Below are 16,174 nucleotides of genomic sequence, written 5' to 3'. Positions count from 1 at the left end.
TAAAAAAACACATAATATTATACAAAATCTTTATATAAAAAGTATACAAAAAGTAACATAGATATTCAAAATATATGATATAGAATATATTTTATAGAAAATAAGTATACAGTATACACTATTATAATAGTGGTTATCCTTGCATAGTAGGGTAAGGCAATTTTGACTTGTGGTTTTTTTTTTTTGGTTCTTTTTTTCCTCCCCAACCTTGAAAGACAAAATTTTTTGTTAACAAAACGAAAACCAGAGGCCAGCACTGTGGCACAGCCAGGGAAGCTGCAACCTGAAATGCCAGCATCTCACAGGAGTACTGGTTCAAATCCCATCTGCTCCACTTCTATTCCAGCTCTCTGCTAATGTTCTGCTAAGCAAAGGACGGAAAGCTAGCCCATGTGTTTGGGACCCTGCCACCACAGACAGGCTCAAACCAATGGAGGTTCCACCACAGCCTCCAGAGATAACGCCAGTACCTTGGATTTGAGGCTTTGGTCTCCAGGACTGTGACAGAAGTCACCAATTGTGATCATGTGTTGTGGCAGCCCTAGGAAATTAATGTGCCACACAAAGATATAAAATCACATTTAACAAACATGAGAACATGCAAGAACAGCTTGTACTTATGGAGCAAACTATATTGATAAGTAAATGTGTACATACTGTGTGGGTTATACATGTGTATCTCATTTTCATTTTTGAAAAAGTATTTACGGCCTCTTCCGGTCCGAACCCTGCCGGGGTCCCAGCCACAGTCCCCGTCAGTCGCGAGACGGGGGCAGAGACCCAGGCCTTGGGCGGCCAGTGCCCCAAGTGGTGCCAGGCTCTGCCTGCTGGCCGCCCAGCGGCGAGCTCTGGGGTTTTGATGATATGAAATAGGTGCTTTGGGACACCCAAAAGTAAGACCAGCATTAGTGTAGGTGAGACACCAATTTCTGGTGATTCCCAGGAACCAGGACATGAAACCTTAATGTAAGGGCGGGACTGAGAGATGAATGTTCGGACTAAGCAAACCTTAGTCCACTAGTATGACTGGAACACAGGGTGCAACACAGGACATGCCCAGCTTGGATTTGGCTCCAACTGGTCCACATTAAGCACAAAGTTGAACTACAGTGTCTAAGGCAGGGGTCATGACAGGTGGATGGGGCTGCGGCAGGGTCTGGATACAGCTGTCCTCTCCCTTGGCACAAATGTGGATTGGGAAAAGATGTACCGGGCCGGGCCAGACACTAACACCTTCTGGTGCTCTGGAGTACCAGGGTGGATGTGGGACGAACTAGGCTAGGTCCCAACCTCAACTTAGCCATATACGAGCTATATGGGGGCATGGATGACCATGGCTGGGCTGAAACACTCTACAGCAAGAACCAGAACGGGATGATGGCCAGTTAGGAAAGACCACTGTTCCTGCTAGGATAAGAGGCGAACTGGCACATGGACCCACTGATATGCGCATAACCTGGCACATGGAGGGGTTCTGATGGAGGAGCTCAGGCAACTCCTCTGGCAGGACACAGACCCTGCAGGTCAGCGCAAGAAACATGGAAGGAAACAGCCAAGAGGTCTTAGAAAGAGTCCCACTGGCATGCATTTGGCATGGGTCGGGGGCAGACCAGGCTGAATCTGTTCATGTCATCCACTGGTAAATCTGATCGCCAGAACAGAGTGTGGGTCGAACCAAGTCCGGTCGTAACAAAAGCAACACACAAGCTGGAATGCCAAGGCGAGGTAGCCTGAGCCGGATGCAGCCGCAGCACCCAACCAACACATGTGAGAACCAGGAAAGGAGGCGGCAGAGCTGACAGGAGAAAAAGCGGAGGTTCCCTAGCTGAACAGCAAATTACACTGAGGAACGGGAGCTGGGTGGGGGGTAGACTAGACCAGGCAGGGACACAGCGCCTGTGCACCTCATGGGGACCAGATTAGGTGAAAACCAGGCTGGGCTGACTATTCCCACCGGAGCAAGCTACAATCAGAGTTGGTGAGGGTTGTTGGGGCTTAGTTGTAGCACCAGTTGGCGGAAGCTGGTACAAAGGGTTAGTCACGTTGAGTTGAACCACAGGGCCAAATGGAGAGGGCACAACTGGAATGGGAGCGACCTGGGAGGGAAAGAGTGGGTTCCTCCCTCATGGGTCATCACCTTCCACGGGAGGGCATGGGAACTAGGACAGGGGCTGGGGTGGCTAGACAGACACCCAACAATATCCGTTGGGGACGGTAGGAGGAGATAGTTGGATGGAAGTAGGTGGCAACACCTGTTGGCAAGAATATGAACAGAAGGGTACTGGGGACAGACTGGGCTAGTATGCCATATATACTGGCAAGCCAGGGTAGGAGGTGGGCCTGGTTGAGGCTACTGTGGGCCGCCCTGACTGGGCTGCAACTCCTACTAGTACGTGCGAGGGACAAATGCGTCCAGGGTGGAACCAGGCGGGACTGCAAGAGGACACGGGTGGAGATAGAACCGGCCCAGCAACTGCAGCCGCCAGCTGACCGGGGCAGTGGACTGTGCCGGGCCCTATGCTACTAAAACAGCAGGAATCTGGACTGGGAATACCTCAAAATTTCTTCGAGGATCTTCCCATTCGAGACACCGGACTCGGAGTCCTAACCAGGGAAAGACAGGACAAATCAAGCAACAACCTCAGCCATCTGTTGGCAGCAGAGACTGGGCAAATGGAGACCCTAGAAGGGACTGTGTCAATCAATGAACTCTTCAATGACCACATCATGACTGGGGTGGCGAGACTGGCAACGACCCATGAATGGTGAACTATTGGAACCACTTGATCGAGTATCTCGGAGCGCGCCCCACACCCGGGACTTGGGGTGGGCGGGAGACTGGGTGGGGCTTCTTCCTCTATATCCCCCTTTAGACCTTGAACCTTTTTTACCCCAATTAAGGATTGTCAAAATTAAATAAATAAAAAAAAAAAAAGAAAAGAAAAAGTATTTACTTTTTTTTAAAAGATTTCTTTTACTTGAAAGTCAGAGCTGCAGAAAGAGATCTTCTATCCAATGGCTCACTCCCCAAACAGTTGTAATGGTCAAGTTGGAATGACCCAAAACCAAGACTGAGGAGTTTCTTCCTGGTCTCACGCATAGGTGCAGTGACCCAAAGACTTCAGCTATCCTCCACTGTCTCCCAGGCCGTAAGTGGGAAGCTGGATCAAAACAGAGCAGCCGTGACACAAACTGGCACCATCTGGGACACCGGGCTCCAGGTGGAGGATCAACCTGCAGAGCCACTATGCCAGCCCCAAGATTCAGTTATTTACTTGAAAGGCAGAGTCACAGAGAGGAGTGGCAGAGATCTTCTATCAACTGGCTCCCTCCCCAGACGGCCTCAATGGCCAAGGCTGGGACAGGCCAAAGCCAAGAACTTCTTCCAGGTCTCTCAGGTGTCTGCAGGAGTGCAAGAACTTGAGCCATCTCTGGCCTTTTCCAGGTCATCAGCAGGAAGCTGGACTGAAGGTGGAATAGCCAAAACACAAGCCAGTGTTCCTACAGGATGCCAGCAGTACAAGTGGCAGCTTAGCTTGCTGTACCAACTACTAGTTCCCTCCTGTTTTATTTTTCTACAACAGATGCTTTAAACTCAAGACCTGTGGCTGTGGCCCATGGACATGACACAGGGACTTTTACATTCTTTTCTTCTATAAATGCATGTTTTTCATAAAGAGAAAGATCACTGCAGAAAAAAAAACATATTTCCCACAGCATCCCAGTGTGACGTGATACTTACTAATGCCTTTTTCTTTAGGAGCAATCTTCTCTATGTCTTTTAGTTGAAACACATCTTTCTGTTGAAAAAGAATATAAAGATGAAAAATACATGTTTGTTTCTCACTGTTTATATTATGTTCATAAAACATTGTATTAAAAAAAACTGCACCTGAAAATGAATAGTGCAAAGAATCAGGCATTTTAACATTGTAAGAAACTGCAATTCTCTCACCCTATATCCTCAACAAAGTCAGAATGGACCATTTCACATATTCAAGCCATTCTTTAAAGCACTTGGAGATAAAAACATAAAGAACATCTTCCCACAAAGTTGACAAACCAGCTATGTTGGGTCACTTGGTAGCATGAGGTGCTGAATCAGCTTCTGTGGTTTTAAGAAGACACAATAGCACTTTCATTAGCATACAGCACACTTCACAGTTTTCACTATACACTTCACAGTTCTCACTATACACAAAACAGGCAACTGTCGAGAGCTGTGTACATTTAGCGTTTCACGGGAAAGCTATAGCTAAACAAGGAAACAGATACGACTGGCACGATAGCATAGTGGTTAAGGTCCTTGCCTTGCATGCGCTGGGATCCCATATGGGTGCTGGTTCTAATCCCGGTGGCCCTGCTTCCCATTCAGCTCCTTGTTTGTGGCCTGGAAAAGCAGTCAAGAATGGCCCAAAGCCTTGAGACCCTGCACCTGCGTGGGAGACTCAGAGGAGCTCTTGGTTCCTGGCTTTGGACTGGCTCAGTTCCAGCCATTGTGGACACTTGGGGAGTGAATCATTGGATGCAGGATCTTCATCTCTGTCTCTCCTCCTTTCTGTATATCCACCTTTCCAATAAAAATAAATATATCTTAACAAAAGTGGAAATATCTTTAAAAAAAATAAAAAAAAAAACGCAGACATTTCAGAGGTGTCTGTCAATCATTTACCTACTCATGATGCAGAACCACCAAAAGCAAAACAAAGTAAAACAGTATTGGGAATTACAAATGTGGAACATTTAATCATATGGTCAAGGAAAAAAAAGCCTACATAGAATGTTCCTTAGTGTTTGTAATATGTCTTAGTTTTCAGTGGTAGAAGTAATTTAGGGCAACAATAATCAAGCAATTTTGAAAATATTATTTAGTAATCAAAAAAAAATATTGTTAGAAAAATATGGGATTAGGCCCAGTGCAATGGTTAAATCCTCTCCTTGCACACCCTGGGGTCCCAGCCACCCTGCATCCCATCCAGCTCCCCACTTGTGGCGTGAGAAAGCAACTGAGGACAGCCCAAGCTGTGGGTCCCTGCACCCACATGGGAGACCAGGAACAGGCTCCTGGCTCCGGATGGGCTCAGCTCTGGCTGTTGTGGCCACTTGAGGAGTGAATTAGTAGATGCAAGATCTTCCTCTCTGTCTCTCCTCTTCTATGTATATCTGACTTCCCAATAAAAATAAAATTTTTAAAAAGTGTAGACAAGTATAAGTTTAAAAATAAAATTTTTACGATAAAATGAAAAAATTTTACCTCACAACACCTAAGACTCAGTAACTTAAGGAGAAACACTAAGTTACTGGATTTAGGGTAGGTCTGAAGTCAATATTTCAACTCTGGGGAACAAACTCAAATAATGCTTTAGGATCTCAGCGCATAGTAAATTACTAACTGGACGTCTCTAAAACATTCAGAAATCAATTACTCAAACAACTTCGCAATTGCTCTAGATTCCCAGAACAACAGGAACTTACTGTGCCATCCACCTAACTGGACTCACCAAGGACCAACTCCTGACATATTGGTTGCCCCAGTGGGTCTGCTTAGAAAATAAACATGCCTGTCCACAACCGGCCTCAGAATGCCTGGTTCCACTGTGTCCATTCAAATGGACGGAGTGGCTGATTGCAGGTCAGTCTTAGTTTTTAGATCCTCTAGCACAAAGCAGCAATTAAAGAGAGGACACCGTGGCTTTGATGGGCCCAGTGTGGTAGTCTAGCGGCTGAAGTACTCATTTTGCACGCTCAGAGTCCCATATGGGTGCTGGTTCTAATCCTGGCCACCCCTCTTCACATTCGGCCCACAGCCTGTGGCCTGGGAAAGCAGTGGAGGACGGCCCAAAGCCTTGGGAGCCTGCAAATGCATGGGAGACTTGGAAAAGGCTCTGGGCTCCTGGCTTTGGATCAGCGCAGCTCTGGCCATTGTGGATGCTTGGGGAGTGAATCATCGGACGGAAGATCCTCCCTCCCTGTCTCTCCACCTCTCTCTGTATATTTGACTTTCCCCTGCCCTTCCCAAAAAATGATTATGTGTTTGAGACTGAGGAGACCCACGACTGTAACACTAGATGTTATTTAATGAGGTACTTAGGTTCTTTCAACATCTTATTCTTCAACATTTCCTACAGATGATACTATTTGACCTTTCTAGCAACACTGCGAGCTCTGTTCTATTGTCATTCTTCTTAACAAAGAAACTGACACTGTGGGTGGCGGGACTATCAGGACAGCCCTTCTGTTATCCCCTTTGCCTAGTCTATATAAGTTTGTGCTCAATTTACAATAAATGGACATGCCCCACCAGACTGTCCTTCATGGTTCTTGTGGCCTAAGAACACTGTCACATCACCCGTAGGGGTCTGCTGGCAAAGTCTGCCCAAGACCTTACCACCTTAATCAGAGGCCCCATAGGCATGCATCCCTCTCAACTACGTAAATATTAAAAACAAAAAAAATTTTTTTAATGTTAAGAAAAAGGAGATTATCAACAGTGTTCTATGGCTCATAGGAGTTACAAATGTCTGTAGAGCTTCATCCACTCTTTAAGGTACTGGTCCGTGTGGCCTCTGATAAAGCAGGGACAGTCAGTCCTGGATGACGCACACTAAACATGAAAATCATACAAGTTACTTAAGGGAAACAACTTACTGTCTCAAAAAATATCTCCATCATACGAGTCCTCTTTTCTTCAGCACTCAGTCCTTTCTTCTTTGACTAAAGCACAAAAAGAAAAAAGAAAATACTGCTTTTGAAACACGTGTTTCAAAACAAGTTGGCCGAAACAGCTTTAGTTTTGAGCAGTCTTGTCTAATAACAACACATTATCTTCACATTCTCAGACTCACTTCAACAATTTATGCCAACCCTGGAAAGAGGTGCTGCCAGACACTAATAACCGTGACTGAGACAGAATGTGACATTTTTGGAGAAATTCAATATTTATAAAATGAATCAATGAGTCACCTACAAGGGGCTTACTATCTTTCAACACAAAGAAATATAACAAGAACAGATCCATGCAAAAACTACTAGATAAAAACCCATGACAGATGGAATTAACTCCCCCCCCCCCCCCCGCCGCCACACCCAGGAGGAGCAGGCTTGCTTGGGAAAGCTAGAAACAAACAAGATTTTGGCAAGCTGGGAAATGGTGAGAGGTGTCTGGGCAGACCACACACAGGGACAGGGAGCTACAGAACGCTCTGGAAAGACGAGCAGTCTGGGACAGTGCCGGGTGGGGAACGGTTGTCTGGGGGACCTGCAGCCCACTGGCGGCCCAGCAGAGCTGACTCAACCAGCACTGAAGAGCTGTGTAGTGATTCCTATAGCAGATCAGTGACAAGGCTGGAACGACACTTTAAGTAAACTAATGGCAAGATCACTGTGAAGGGGAGACTAAAGAGAAAAAAAAAAAAAATCCAAGCAGGAAATGGAAGCCTACTCAGATCACTGTTATTCTCCAATACTTCTAAGCCGATTTAAATCAACATTAATTAACTGAAACTAAGATGTGCAACAGAAACTTAAGGATGGTCAATTATACACAGAACATGGTCAATTATACTCTGTTACACACAGAATACATAGTTTATTTTTAAAAAGACTCCAATTTCTTCAAAAATGTGCAAGATGATACTCAAAACAGGGAGAACCACCACATGTATCTCTTCAACTCCAGAGTTCACACAAATGGTCCCTGAGTAATTTGCAACTTTCTTAAACACTGCAAGGAACCACAAGGGAACACACATGGTTTACTAAGGAAAACAGGAGGGAACTAAGGACTGACATCACCTGAGCAAAAACTCCATCAGAGTGTGAAACCACCATCAAAGAGGCAGGGAATTTGTGATGGCCAGTCTGACCACATACCATAGTATGTAAAGCTTTATTCACGTCATGAAACCTAGAAACACACACTCTCATTCCTCCATAATAAGATGTGCAAGTGTTATTTTTTACAAATCACGTACCCAGATAACAGTCCCAAGTTCATATTCCACATTGGGAAGAGCACATCCACCCTCCCTCTCCCTGCTCAGTACCTCAGGTGTCCCCACATCCGCCTTCCCTCTCCCTGCTGGGTACTTCAGGTGTCCCCACATCCGCTGTCCCTCTCTCTGCTCAATACCTGTCACGCCCCTCAGCTCCTCATACCATTTGCTTGACTGCATCCATGTTCTTGGCTTTGTTTCTTTACAGATTCTTATTTTTATGATTTTTAATCAGATTTATTTAGTTTATTTAGTTGAAATGCAGGGCCACAGACAGGTGGAGATTCTCCACGTGTTAGTTCACTCCCCCCGAGGCAGCAAAGGCTGGACCAGGCAGGAGCCGAGAGCTCCATTGGGGTCTCCCACATGGATGTAATGGCACAAGCACTCGGGCCATTCTCCGTTGCCTTCTCAGGTGGATCAGCAGGGAGCTGGCTGAGAACCTGAGCAGCCAGGAACTGAACCCTCACTCTGAGATGTGGCATCACAGGCGGCTTTAATGGGCACCTATGTTGAACCCTCAAGCCTACACCTGCCCACAGGACCGACTGCAAACTCAGCAATCTTAACCTCAGTTTTCCTCCAGGGCAGCTGCTCCGCAGAGCTGCTGTTCTAGAGCTGGAGTCTCAAGCAGCATCTGGTCACCCAGGCCGAGGCCTTGCAGTCAACATAAATGCCTTTATCTCGTAGCCCACATTTGCTCAGTCACCAAATTACATCAGTTTCAGCTTTCAGGGAATTCTCCAATCTGTCCTGTCTGCTCCATTCCTACAACCTCACTTCCACTTTTATTACATGCCTCGTGTAGTTTTTTTTGCATGGATCTCAAAATTGTTCTGCAACAGAAAAACTTTGTCTCTTAATTAAATATCTGTGAAATTGTCAAGGTACCCTCATGCACCTCCAGTCCCTAACCACACTTCCTGCCACATCCCACACTGTGAAAAGCAAATCTGACCTGCCTCTCCTTTGTCTAGTGCCAACAACCTAGACCTGCCCAAGCAGCCCAGTGGGATATCTGAGGGTACTTCTAAATGCCACAAAGAATGGGTACTTTGCGTGCCAGTGCTGTGGCGTGTGGCCGGTAGCCCACTTTGCTAGCAGCTCTTACAAGTGTAGCCTGGCTGCAGCTCTGTTTCCGATCCAGCTTCCTGCTAATGCAGCTAGAAAAGCAGAAGGTGCTTGTGTCCTTGCCACCCACCAAGCATACCCGGATGGAGTTCCAGTCTCCTAGCTTCAGTCATCTGGGGAGTGCACCAGCAGATGGAACAGGTTCTCTTCTCCCTCTCTAACTCTGCTCACAGAAATAATCTCGGTAGAATCAAGAGGGAGGAATAGGGTAAGGACACGTTTAAACAGACAGAGATGCATTAGCCAGTGTGAGGCAGAGTGCACATTCCAGGAAATAGGAGAGGACAGACCAACAGCAGAGGGGTACATGGAGACTGACAGACACACGGGGAAAGCAGCAGACACAACGGTGTGGTATTGCAGTGACTGATACCACAGCAGCATTCAGCTAACGGCGATCTGAACTCCACCTGCAGCAGGAACTCCACCAGCAGCAAGGTGGCAAGGGACATTTACTGGGAGCTCAGGAGGTGAACCCAGAGAAAGAACTGTTCATCCTACTGGTTTGTTTGATTTGATCAGGAAAGGAGACAGAGCAGCAGGTCCCAGACTGGCACTGCTGAAACAGGAAGGATTTCCAAACCCAGTCTACCCCCTAGAGCCAAAATTGGCGCCATTTAGCTTAAGGAGGCAAAGGCTGTGGGGCAGGACTGAGCATGCACTGAGCTGGGAGTGAACCCATTTCTGGCTCAGTGAACTGCAACAACATGGCATCGGACAGGTTCCACCCAGACAGGTATGAGTAGCCCTCAGACAAGACGGCCAGCAGATCAAGAACTCTAGTACTGGCACATCAGGTGCCATCTCTTACAGCGTGGCAAAGAATTTAAGACTGCAGGGGACAACAGTGAGCTGTACATGCACTGAGCTCCATGAAAACTCACTGAACTCAGTACATTGCACTGGTCCCACAGGAAAATAATACCGATACCAACTATGGCATTGTACGGGTCAAAACAGGTCTGGGTGGCCCTCAGGCCTAAAGGCCAACAGGTTCTGGCAAGATCAGCACCACCAACAACCTAGCTATATAGGACACCTGGTATCTTCCTGATCCTGGAACCTGCTCCAACCGGAAGTGGGAGAAAGGTTGTGCAGACAATGGTGCAGCTTCAGCATGGTATCACAGGAGGTGGAGAGTGGTGAGCCAGGACCTGGGGCTATGGAGACCATGGTGGAAATCTAACATAAGAACCCAGACCTGGAACTCGCTGAAGGGAGTGGCACAGGTGACGGCAAACAAAGAGCTGTGTATCAACTGCAATTAGTAAAATCGACCTGTAGTCCTGTGGGTGACACAGCTTAGAATTCTGTTCCAAGGAGAAAACTCTGCTAACCAGAAGTACAATGACCAAGAGCAAAAGAAGAGACAGAGGCTCAATGAATATTACTGAAGACTCCCCTGCAAAGAAGTAAACCCTTTGCCGACCTCAGTTAACTGAGGAAGACATTGAGACAATGGAGGACACAAAATTCAAGACAGTTGTTATAAAACTTGTTAACAACCAGAAGCGCATAAAGCAAGCATTCAAGGAATTCGAGGCATATGTCACACAGGAAATGAATCAAAACTGATAATCAGAAATGAAGAATACAGTGGAGCAAATTAAAAGTACAGTGGAGAGTCTCCAAAAGAAAATGAAGAAGGCAAGAAGAAAGAATCTCAGAATTAGAAGATATTTCCTGTCACCAGGAGGAAACAAACAAAAAGCTGGAAGCAGAGCTGGATCAGGCCAAAAAGTATTCAAGAATTGAAACACTCTATTAAAAGGCCAAATGTAAGAGTTACGGGAGTCCCAGAAGGTGCAGAAAGAGAAGCTGGGTTTAAAAATGTATTTAATGAAATAATAAAAGAAAATTTCCCTAATCTAGAGAAAGAATTAGGAAACAACACACAGGAGGGGCACAGAACTCCCAACAGGCTTGACCAAAACCAATCTTCACCAAGATACATGATCATCAAGCTCTCTTCAATTGAACATAAGGAAAAGATCCTTAAATGTGCACGTGAAAAAAAAAATCAATTAACATATAAAGGAATGCCAATTAAACTCACAGGAAACTCTACAGGCCAGAAGAGAATGGAGTGACATATTCCACATTCTAAAAAATTATCGGCCCAGGATAACACATCCAGCAAAACTTTCCTTTGTCTTTGAAAATGAAATAAAATTCTTCCACAGTAAGGAAAAGTTATACGAATATGCCTCTTCCAAACCTGCCCTACATATGATACTTGACAGAGAAAAGGAATGATGCCCATCAAAACCAAAGGCAAATGTGAAGAACATCCCACAACAACAGAAGACTAAATAAATGACCAATCCATTGCTAAAATGACAGGACCAAATTACCACCTATTTGTATTAACTCTGAATATAAATGGCTTAAACTCATCAATCAAACATTACAGATTAGTAGACTGTATTAAAAAACAAACCCATCTATTGTTGCCTACAGGAGACATATTTCACCAACAAAGATCAGCGGAAATTGTACCTCATGGATTTTGATTTTTTTTTTGTTAGTTTCATCTCTTCAACACACTTAAATTCTTCAGTGACTCATAGATCATACAGAAGCATCATTTTCTGCAAGAAGGTTCTTGATTTTCATATCTTCAGCGATACATTAGTCTTTCAATAGCATGGTATTTAATTCATGGTGTTTTTTTTTCTTCCTGTTGTTGATTTTGCATTGTGGTTTTTCATTTAGGGGGATGTACAGTAACTGTGTAACAGAGACTATCATATCTAGCAGCATGTAACTTAACTTCATGGCATTGTATATTTCTATTTTTCTTTCTATTGATTTTGTATTGTGGCTTTTCATTTAAGGGGATGTATAGTAACTGCAATCAAGACTATCATATCCAGATGTGAGGATACAATGCATTTCTGCCTCCAGACTAAGGGGGACTCCCAGTGAAACTGTTTACTGTATCTTGACAATAGGATGCTGTACTCTGCCATTGTTCATGCCCACAATGATGGACGTATGACTGTTATGGGGAACTGTACTATGGTAATGATATACGGGAACTCAGTGAGGGGGGAGGGAGTTGGGGAAGGGATAAGGAAAATCCCAGGGTCTATGGAACTGTATCATAAAATAACAATTAAAAAAATTTTTTTAAACCCACAAAATATGGAAAAAAATAGATTAAAAAATAAATCTCTAAAAAAAGTTTTCAGGGCCCGGCATGATAGCCTAGTGGGTAAGGTACTCACCTTGACCGTGTCAGGGTCCCATACGGGCACTTGTTACATGTCCTGGCTGCTCCATTTCCCAACCAGCTCCCTGTTTGAGGCCCAAAGCTTTGGGACCCTACACTCGCGTGGGAGACCTGGAGGAAGTTCCTGGCTCCTGGCTTTGGATTGGCGCAGCACTGGCCTTTTCGGTCACTTTGGGAGTGAACCAGGGGATGGAAGATCTTTCTGTCTCTCCTTGTCTCTGTAAATCTGCCTTCCCAATAAAAAAAATAAATTTAAAAACCAAAAGCTTACTATGGAAAAAAAAAAACTACATATGCATTCTAATGACTGTGTCACCAAAATTACTTATAATATCCAGTTCTATCAATATTAAAACTGCATAAAAAGTTTTCTATAACCTTACCACAATCTACCTCTCAGCCTCTTCCACCTTCCACACCTCAAATTTGACCATAACGGTGAGAGCTAAGCAACTTCAGCTGGAAACCAAAAAGTTGTGATTCTCTCCTCGAAGAGTAAAATCACATTTCTGTGCCTTGTGAGCCACGTTGACTCTTTCCCTAAAACACCTTCTCAAGCCCGGAAGTTTCCCAAGCCTTGCTTTCGGAACTCTCTCCTAGAATATCATCTCACAGGCTAAGCTCCCCTCCCCGGAATGCAGCTTCACCAAACCATTCACTGACAAAGTGTGCAGGTCTGTCTCTCAGCAGCCCCAAGGCCACCAGGGCAGGCACCACCTAGGCTCCGAGCCAAGCTGGGCGGCACAGGCAGGAAAGCCTTCACCCCCGGGGACCCTGTACCCAAAGCCCCAAACTCTAAACACGGAGGCTACTCGTTGCCAGGCCTCCCCACCCACCACACTCTCACAGACACAACGAAGGGTGAAGTTCCAATAGGGAGCCCTGAGGCCCGCGGTCGCCGAGCTCACAGATCCACCTGTGGGGTCTCCGCCCGGAAGGCGACTGAGCCGGGACCCAGCAGTCCGAACGCTGTCTGCAATTCCTGAATACACTGACCAAGCAGGACTCCACACTCCATCAAGGCAGTTTGCAGCTCACTTCTCTGTTCCAGTACGTCTCAAACCACCACTTCACCTTTGACGCTTTGGGGGCCAGCCGACAGCTAAACCAGCCACTCACCCACCTGCAAACACTGACATCCCATAGAGGCACCGGCTCGTGTCCCAGCTGTTCCACTTCCCATCCAGCTGCCTGCTGGTGGCCTGGGAAAGCACCTGATAGCTTTAAGTCCTTGGGTCCCTGCCCCGACGCGGGAGACCCAGAGAAGACTCCTGGCTGCTGGATCAGCTCATCTTCGGCCACTGCAGCCACTTGGGGAGTGAACCAGCGGATGACACATCTTTATTATCGTAAAATCAATCAATCTTCGAAGAACCGCAGCAGCAGAGCCACTGTGTGCAGGCACATCCCGCAGACACTGGCAGCTGTGTGGGACAGTCAATCTCGCATTCATCTGTGGCTGAATCCGCAAGGCTTCGGGATGGCTCCCAATTTCCTGGCATCCTGAACAGCTCCTGGCAAACTCTTCACCCTCTGGGAGAACATGCCTGGTCCCTGGAGCAAGAGCCAGTGTCAGCACCGCTTCTGGGAAGCTGCGAGTGCTCAGCCTGGCTGCTGGGAGCTACTGGGATGTGGAGGAGCTCAAACTGTGCTAGCCGCTTTGCTTATTACTTCTTTTCTTTTTAAAAAGATTTATTTTTATTATTTTTTATTGGAAAGGCGGATATACAGAGAGGAGAGACAGAGAGGAAGATCTTCCGTCCGATGATTCACTCCCCAAGTGAGCGCAACAGGTCGATGCTATGCCAATCCGAAGCCAGGAACCTCTTCCGGGTCTCCCACGCGGGTGCAGGGTCCCAAAGCTTTGGGCTGTCCTCGACTGCTTTCCCGGGCCACGGGCAGGGAGCTAGAAGGGAAGCGGGGCTGCCAGGATTAGAACTGGCGCCCATATGGGATCCCGGGCGTGCAAGGCGAGGACCTTAATCACTGTGCCACGGCGCCAGGCCCTTTGCTTATTACTTCTAATGCCTACAGAAAGAATTTGCTGCAATTCACCCACAACACAGCATTAAAATAAAAGGATGCCACTTTAGCAGTCCTTAAAAAATTTATTTTTTAAAAAATTATTTATTTATTTTTATTGGAAAGGCAGATATACACAGATGAGAGAGAGAGAGAGGAAGATCTTCCATCCAATGAGTCACTCCCCAAGCAGCCATAATGGCTGGAGCTGAGCCAATCCAAAGCCAGGAGTCAGGAGTCTCCTCTGGGTCTCCCAAGTGAGTGCAGGGTCCCAAAGCTTTGGGCTGTCCTCGACTGCTTTCCCAGGCCACAAGCAGGGAGCTGGATGGGAAGCAGGGCCGCCGGGATTAAAACCAGCACTCATATGGGATCCTGGCAAATTCAAGGCGAGGACTTTAACCACTATGCTATCATACTGGGCCCTCTTTTAAAAAAGTATTTTACTTGAAAGTCAGAACGAGTGAGCATGAGATATCTTTTATCTGCTCGCTCACTCCCTGAAGGGCCACAATGGCCGGAGGTGAGCCATTCTGAAGCCAGAAACTTCCTCCGGATCTGCCACCTGTATGCAGGGTCCTCGGGTTTTGGAGCCGTCCTGCACTGCTTTCCCAGGTCATCAACAGGTTGCTGGATGGAAGTGGAGCGGCTAGGACATGAAATGGCACTCATGGGGGTGCTAGCACCACAGGCAGAGGATTAACCACTGCACCAGCCCCAAACACACCTTTTTAGAGAAAAGCAAAATAAACAAGGACTCACTTAGGACTAAAAAAATCTGATACAAGTTAGAGAAGGGGCCCAGCACAGTGGCCTAGTATCTGAAGTCTTTGGCTTGTATGTGCCAGGATTCCATACAGGCATCGGTTCTAATCTTGGCTACTCTGCTTCTCATCCAGGTCCCTGCCTGTGGCCTAGGAAAACAGTCAAAGACGGCCCAAAGCCTTGGGACCCTGCTCCCACATGGGAGTTCCAGAAGAGGCTCCTGGCTCCTGACTTCAAATCAGCTCAGCTGTGGCTGTTGCGACCATTTAGGGAATGAACAAGTAGATGGAAGCTCTTCCTCTCTGTCTCTCCTTCTCTCTGTATATCTGCCTAGCAAATAAAAATAAACAAATCTTATAAAACAAACAAACAAAAGAGAGAGAGAGAGAGAGACTATTCAGTGTAGTAGAGATTCAAAACGACCTGGGGACCATAATCCTCCCCGTGACCCAGGTATTTTAAAGCACTTTTCAAAGGTCCTTTGTTTAAGAATTCTCTATGACCAGGAGCTACAGGATTATTAAAACAGCTGTGACCAAATACAATGACATTTAGAAAAACGAAAAAGCAGATGTCATCTGTTGCTCTCAGAACTGAATCGCCTCGTTTCCAAGCAAACGTCTGGCGGCAGGCGTTTGACACACTAGTTTAGTTCCTAGCATTCCACAACGGAGTGCCCATGTATGGGAGATAGTTCTGCTCCGATTCCAGCTTCCTTCCAAGGCGCATCCCGGAAGGCACCACTGGGCCCCTGCCAGGCACCGGGGAGGCTGGCCTGGGGCTCTGCCAGGCCCAGCCTCGGCTGACCTAGGCATCTGCGAAATGATCCAGCGGAAAGCAGACTGCTTTGTTTGCCTTTCCAATAAATAAAAATTGTCCAATACACTAAGTGGGGCCAGGGTGGCGCAGCGTCTTAAGTCTTGACTTGGGGCACCAGCATTCCATATGGGCACCAGATGGAGTCCTGATTGCTCCACTTTACATCCAGCTCCCTGCCTCAGCCTGGGAAAGCAATGGGAAGTGGCTCAAG

At 46.5% G+C, this 16,174-nt stretch overlaps 1 protein-coding gene across 1 annotated transcript in view; it reads right to left on the bottom strand.

The window, feature by feature from the left end:
* Nucleotides 1–16,174, bottom strand: part of MND1 (meiotic nuclear divisions 1) — an 86,361-nt gene that overhangs the window by 69,010 nt on the left and 1,177 nt on the right. The window contains exons 2-3 of the mRNA XM_040966807.1: nucleotides 6,649–6,714; nucleotides 3,743–3,800 (exon numbers count right to left, since the gene is read on the bottom strand). Coding sequence (XP_040822741.1) covers nucleotides 3,743–3,800; nucleotides 6,649–6,714 — 124 coding nt within the window. The remainder of the gene's footprint in view (nucleotides 1–3,742; nucleotides 3,801–6,648; nucleotides 6,715–16,174) is intronic.

Source organism: Ochotona curzoniae, unplaced genomic scaffold (genome assembly GCF_017591425.1).
Source record: "Ochotona curzoniae isolate NIBS_2020 unplaced genomic scaffold, NIBS_Ocur_1.0 scaffold_4506, whole genome shotgun sequence".
NCBI classification, from domain to species: Eukaryota; Metazoa; Chordata; class Mammalia; order Lagomorpha; family Ochotonidae; genus Ochotona; species Ochotona curzoniae.
The sequence above is the reverse complement of the archived record's forward strand: the minus strand, read 5'-3'. Positions and strand labels throughout refer to the sequence as shown.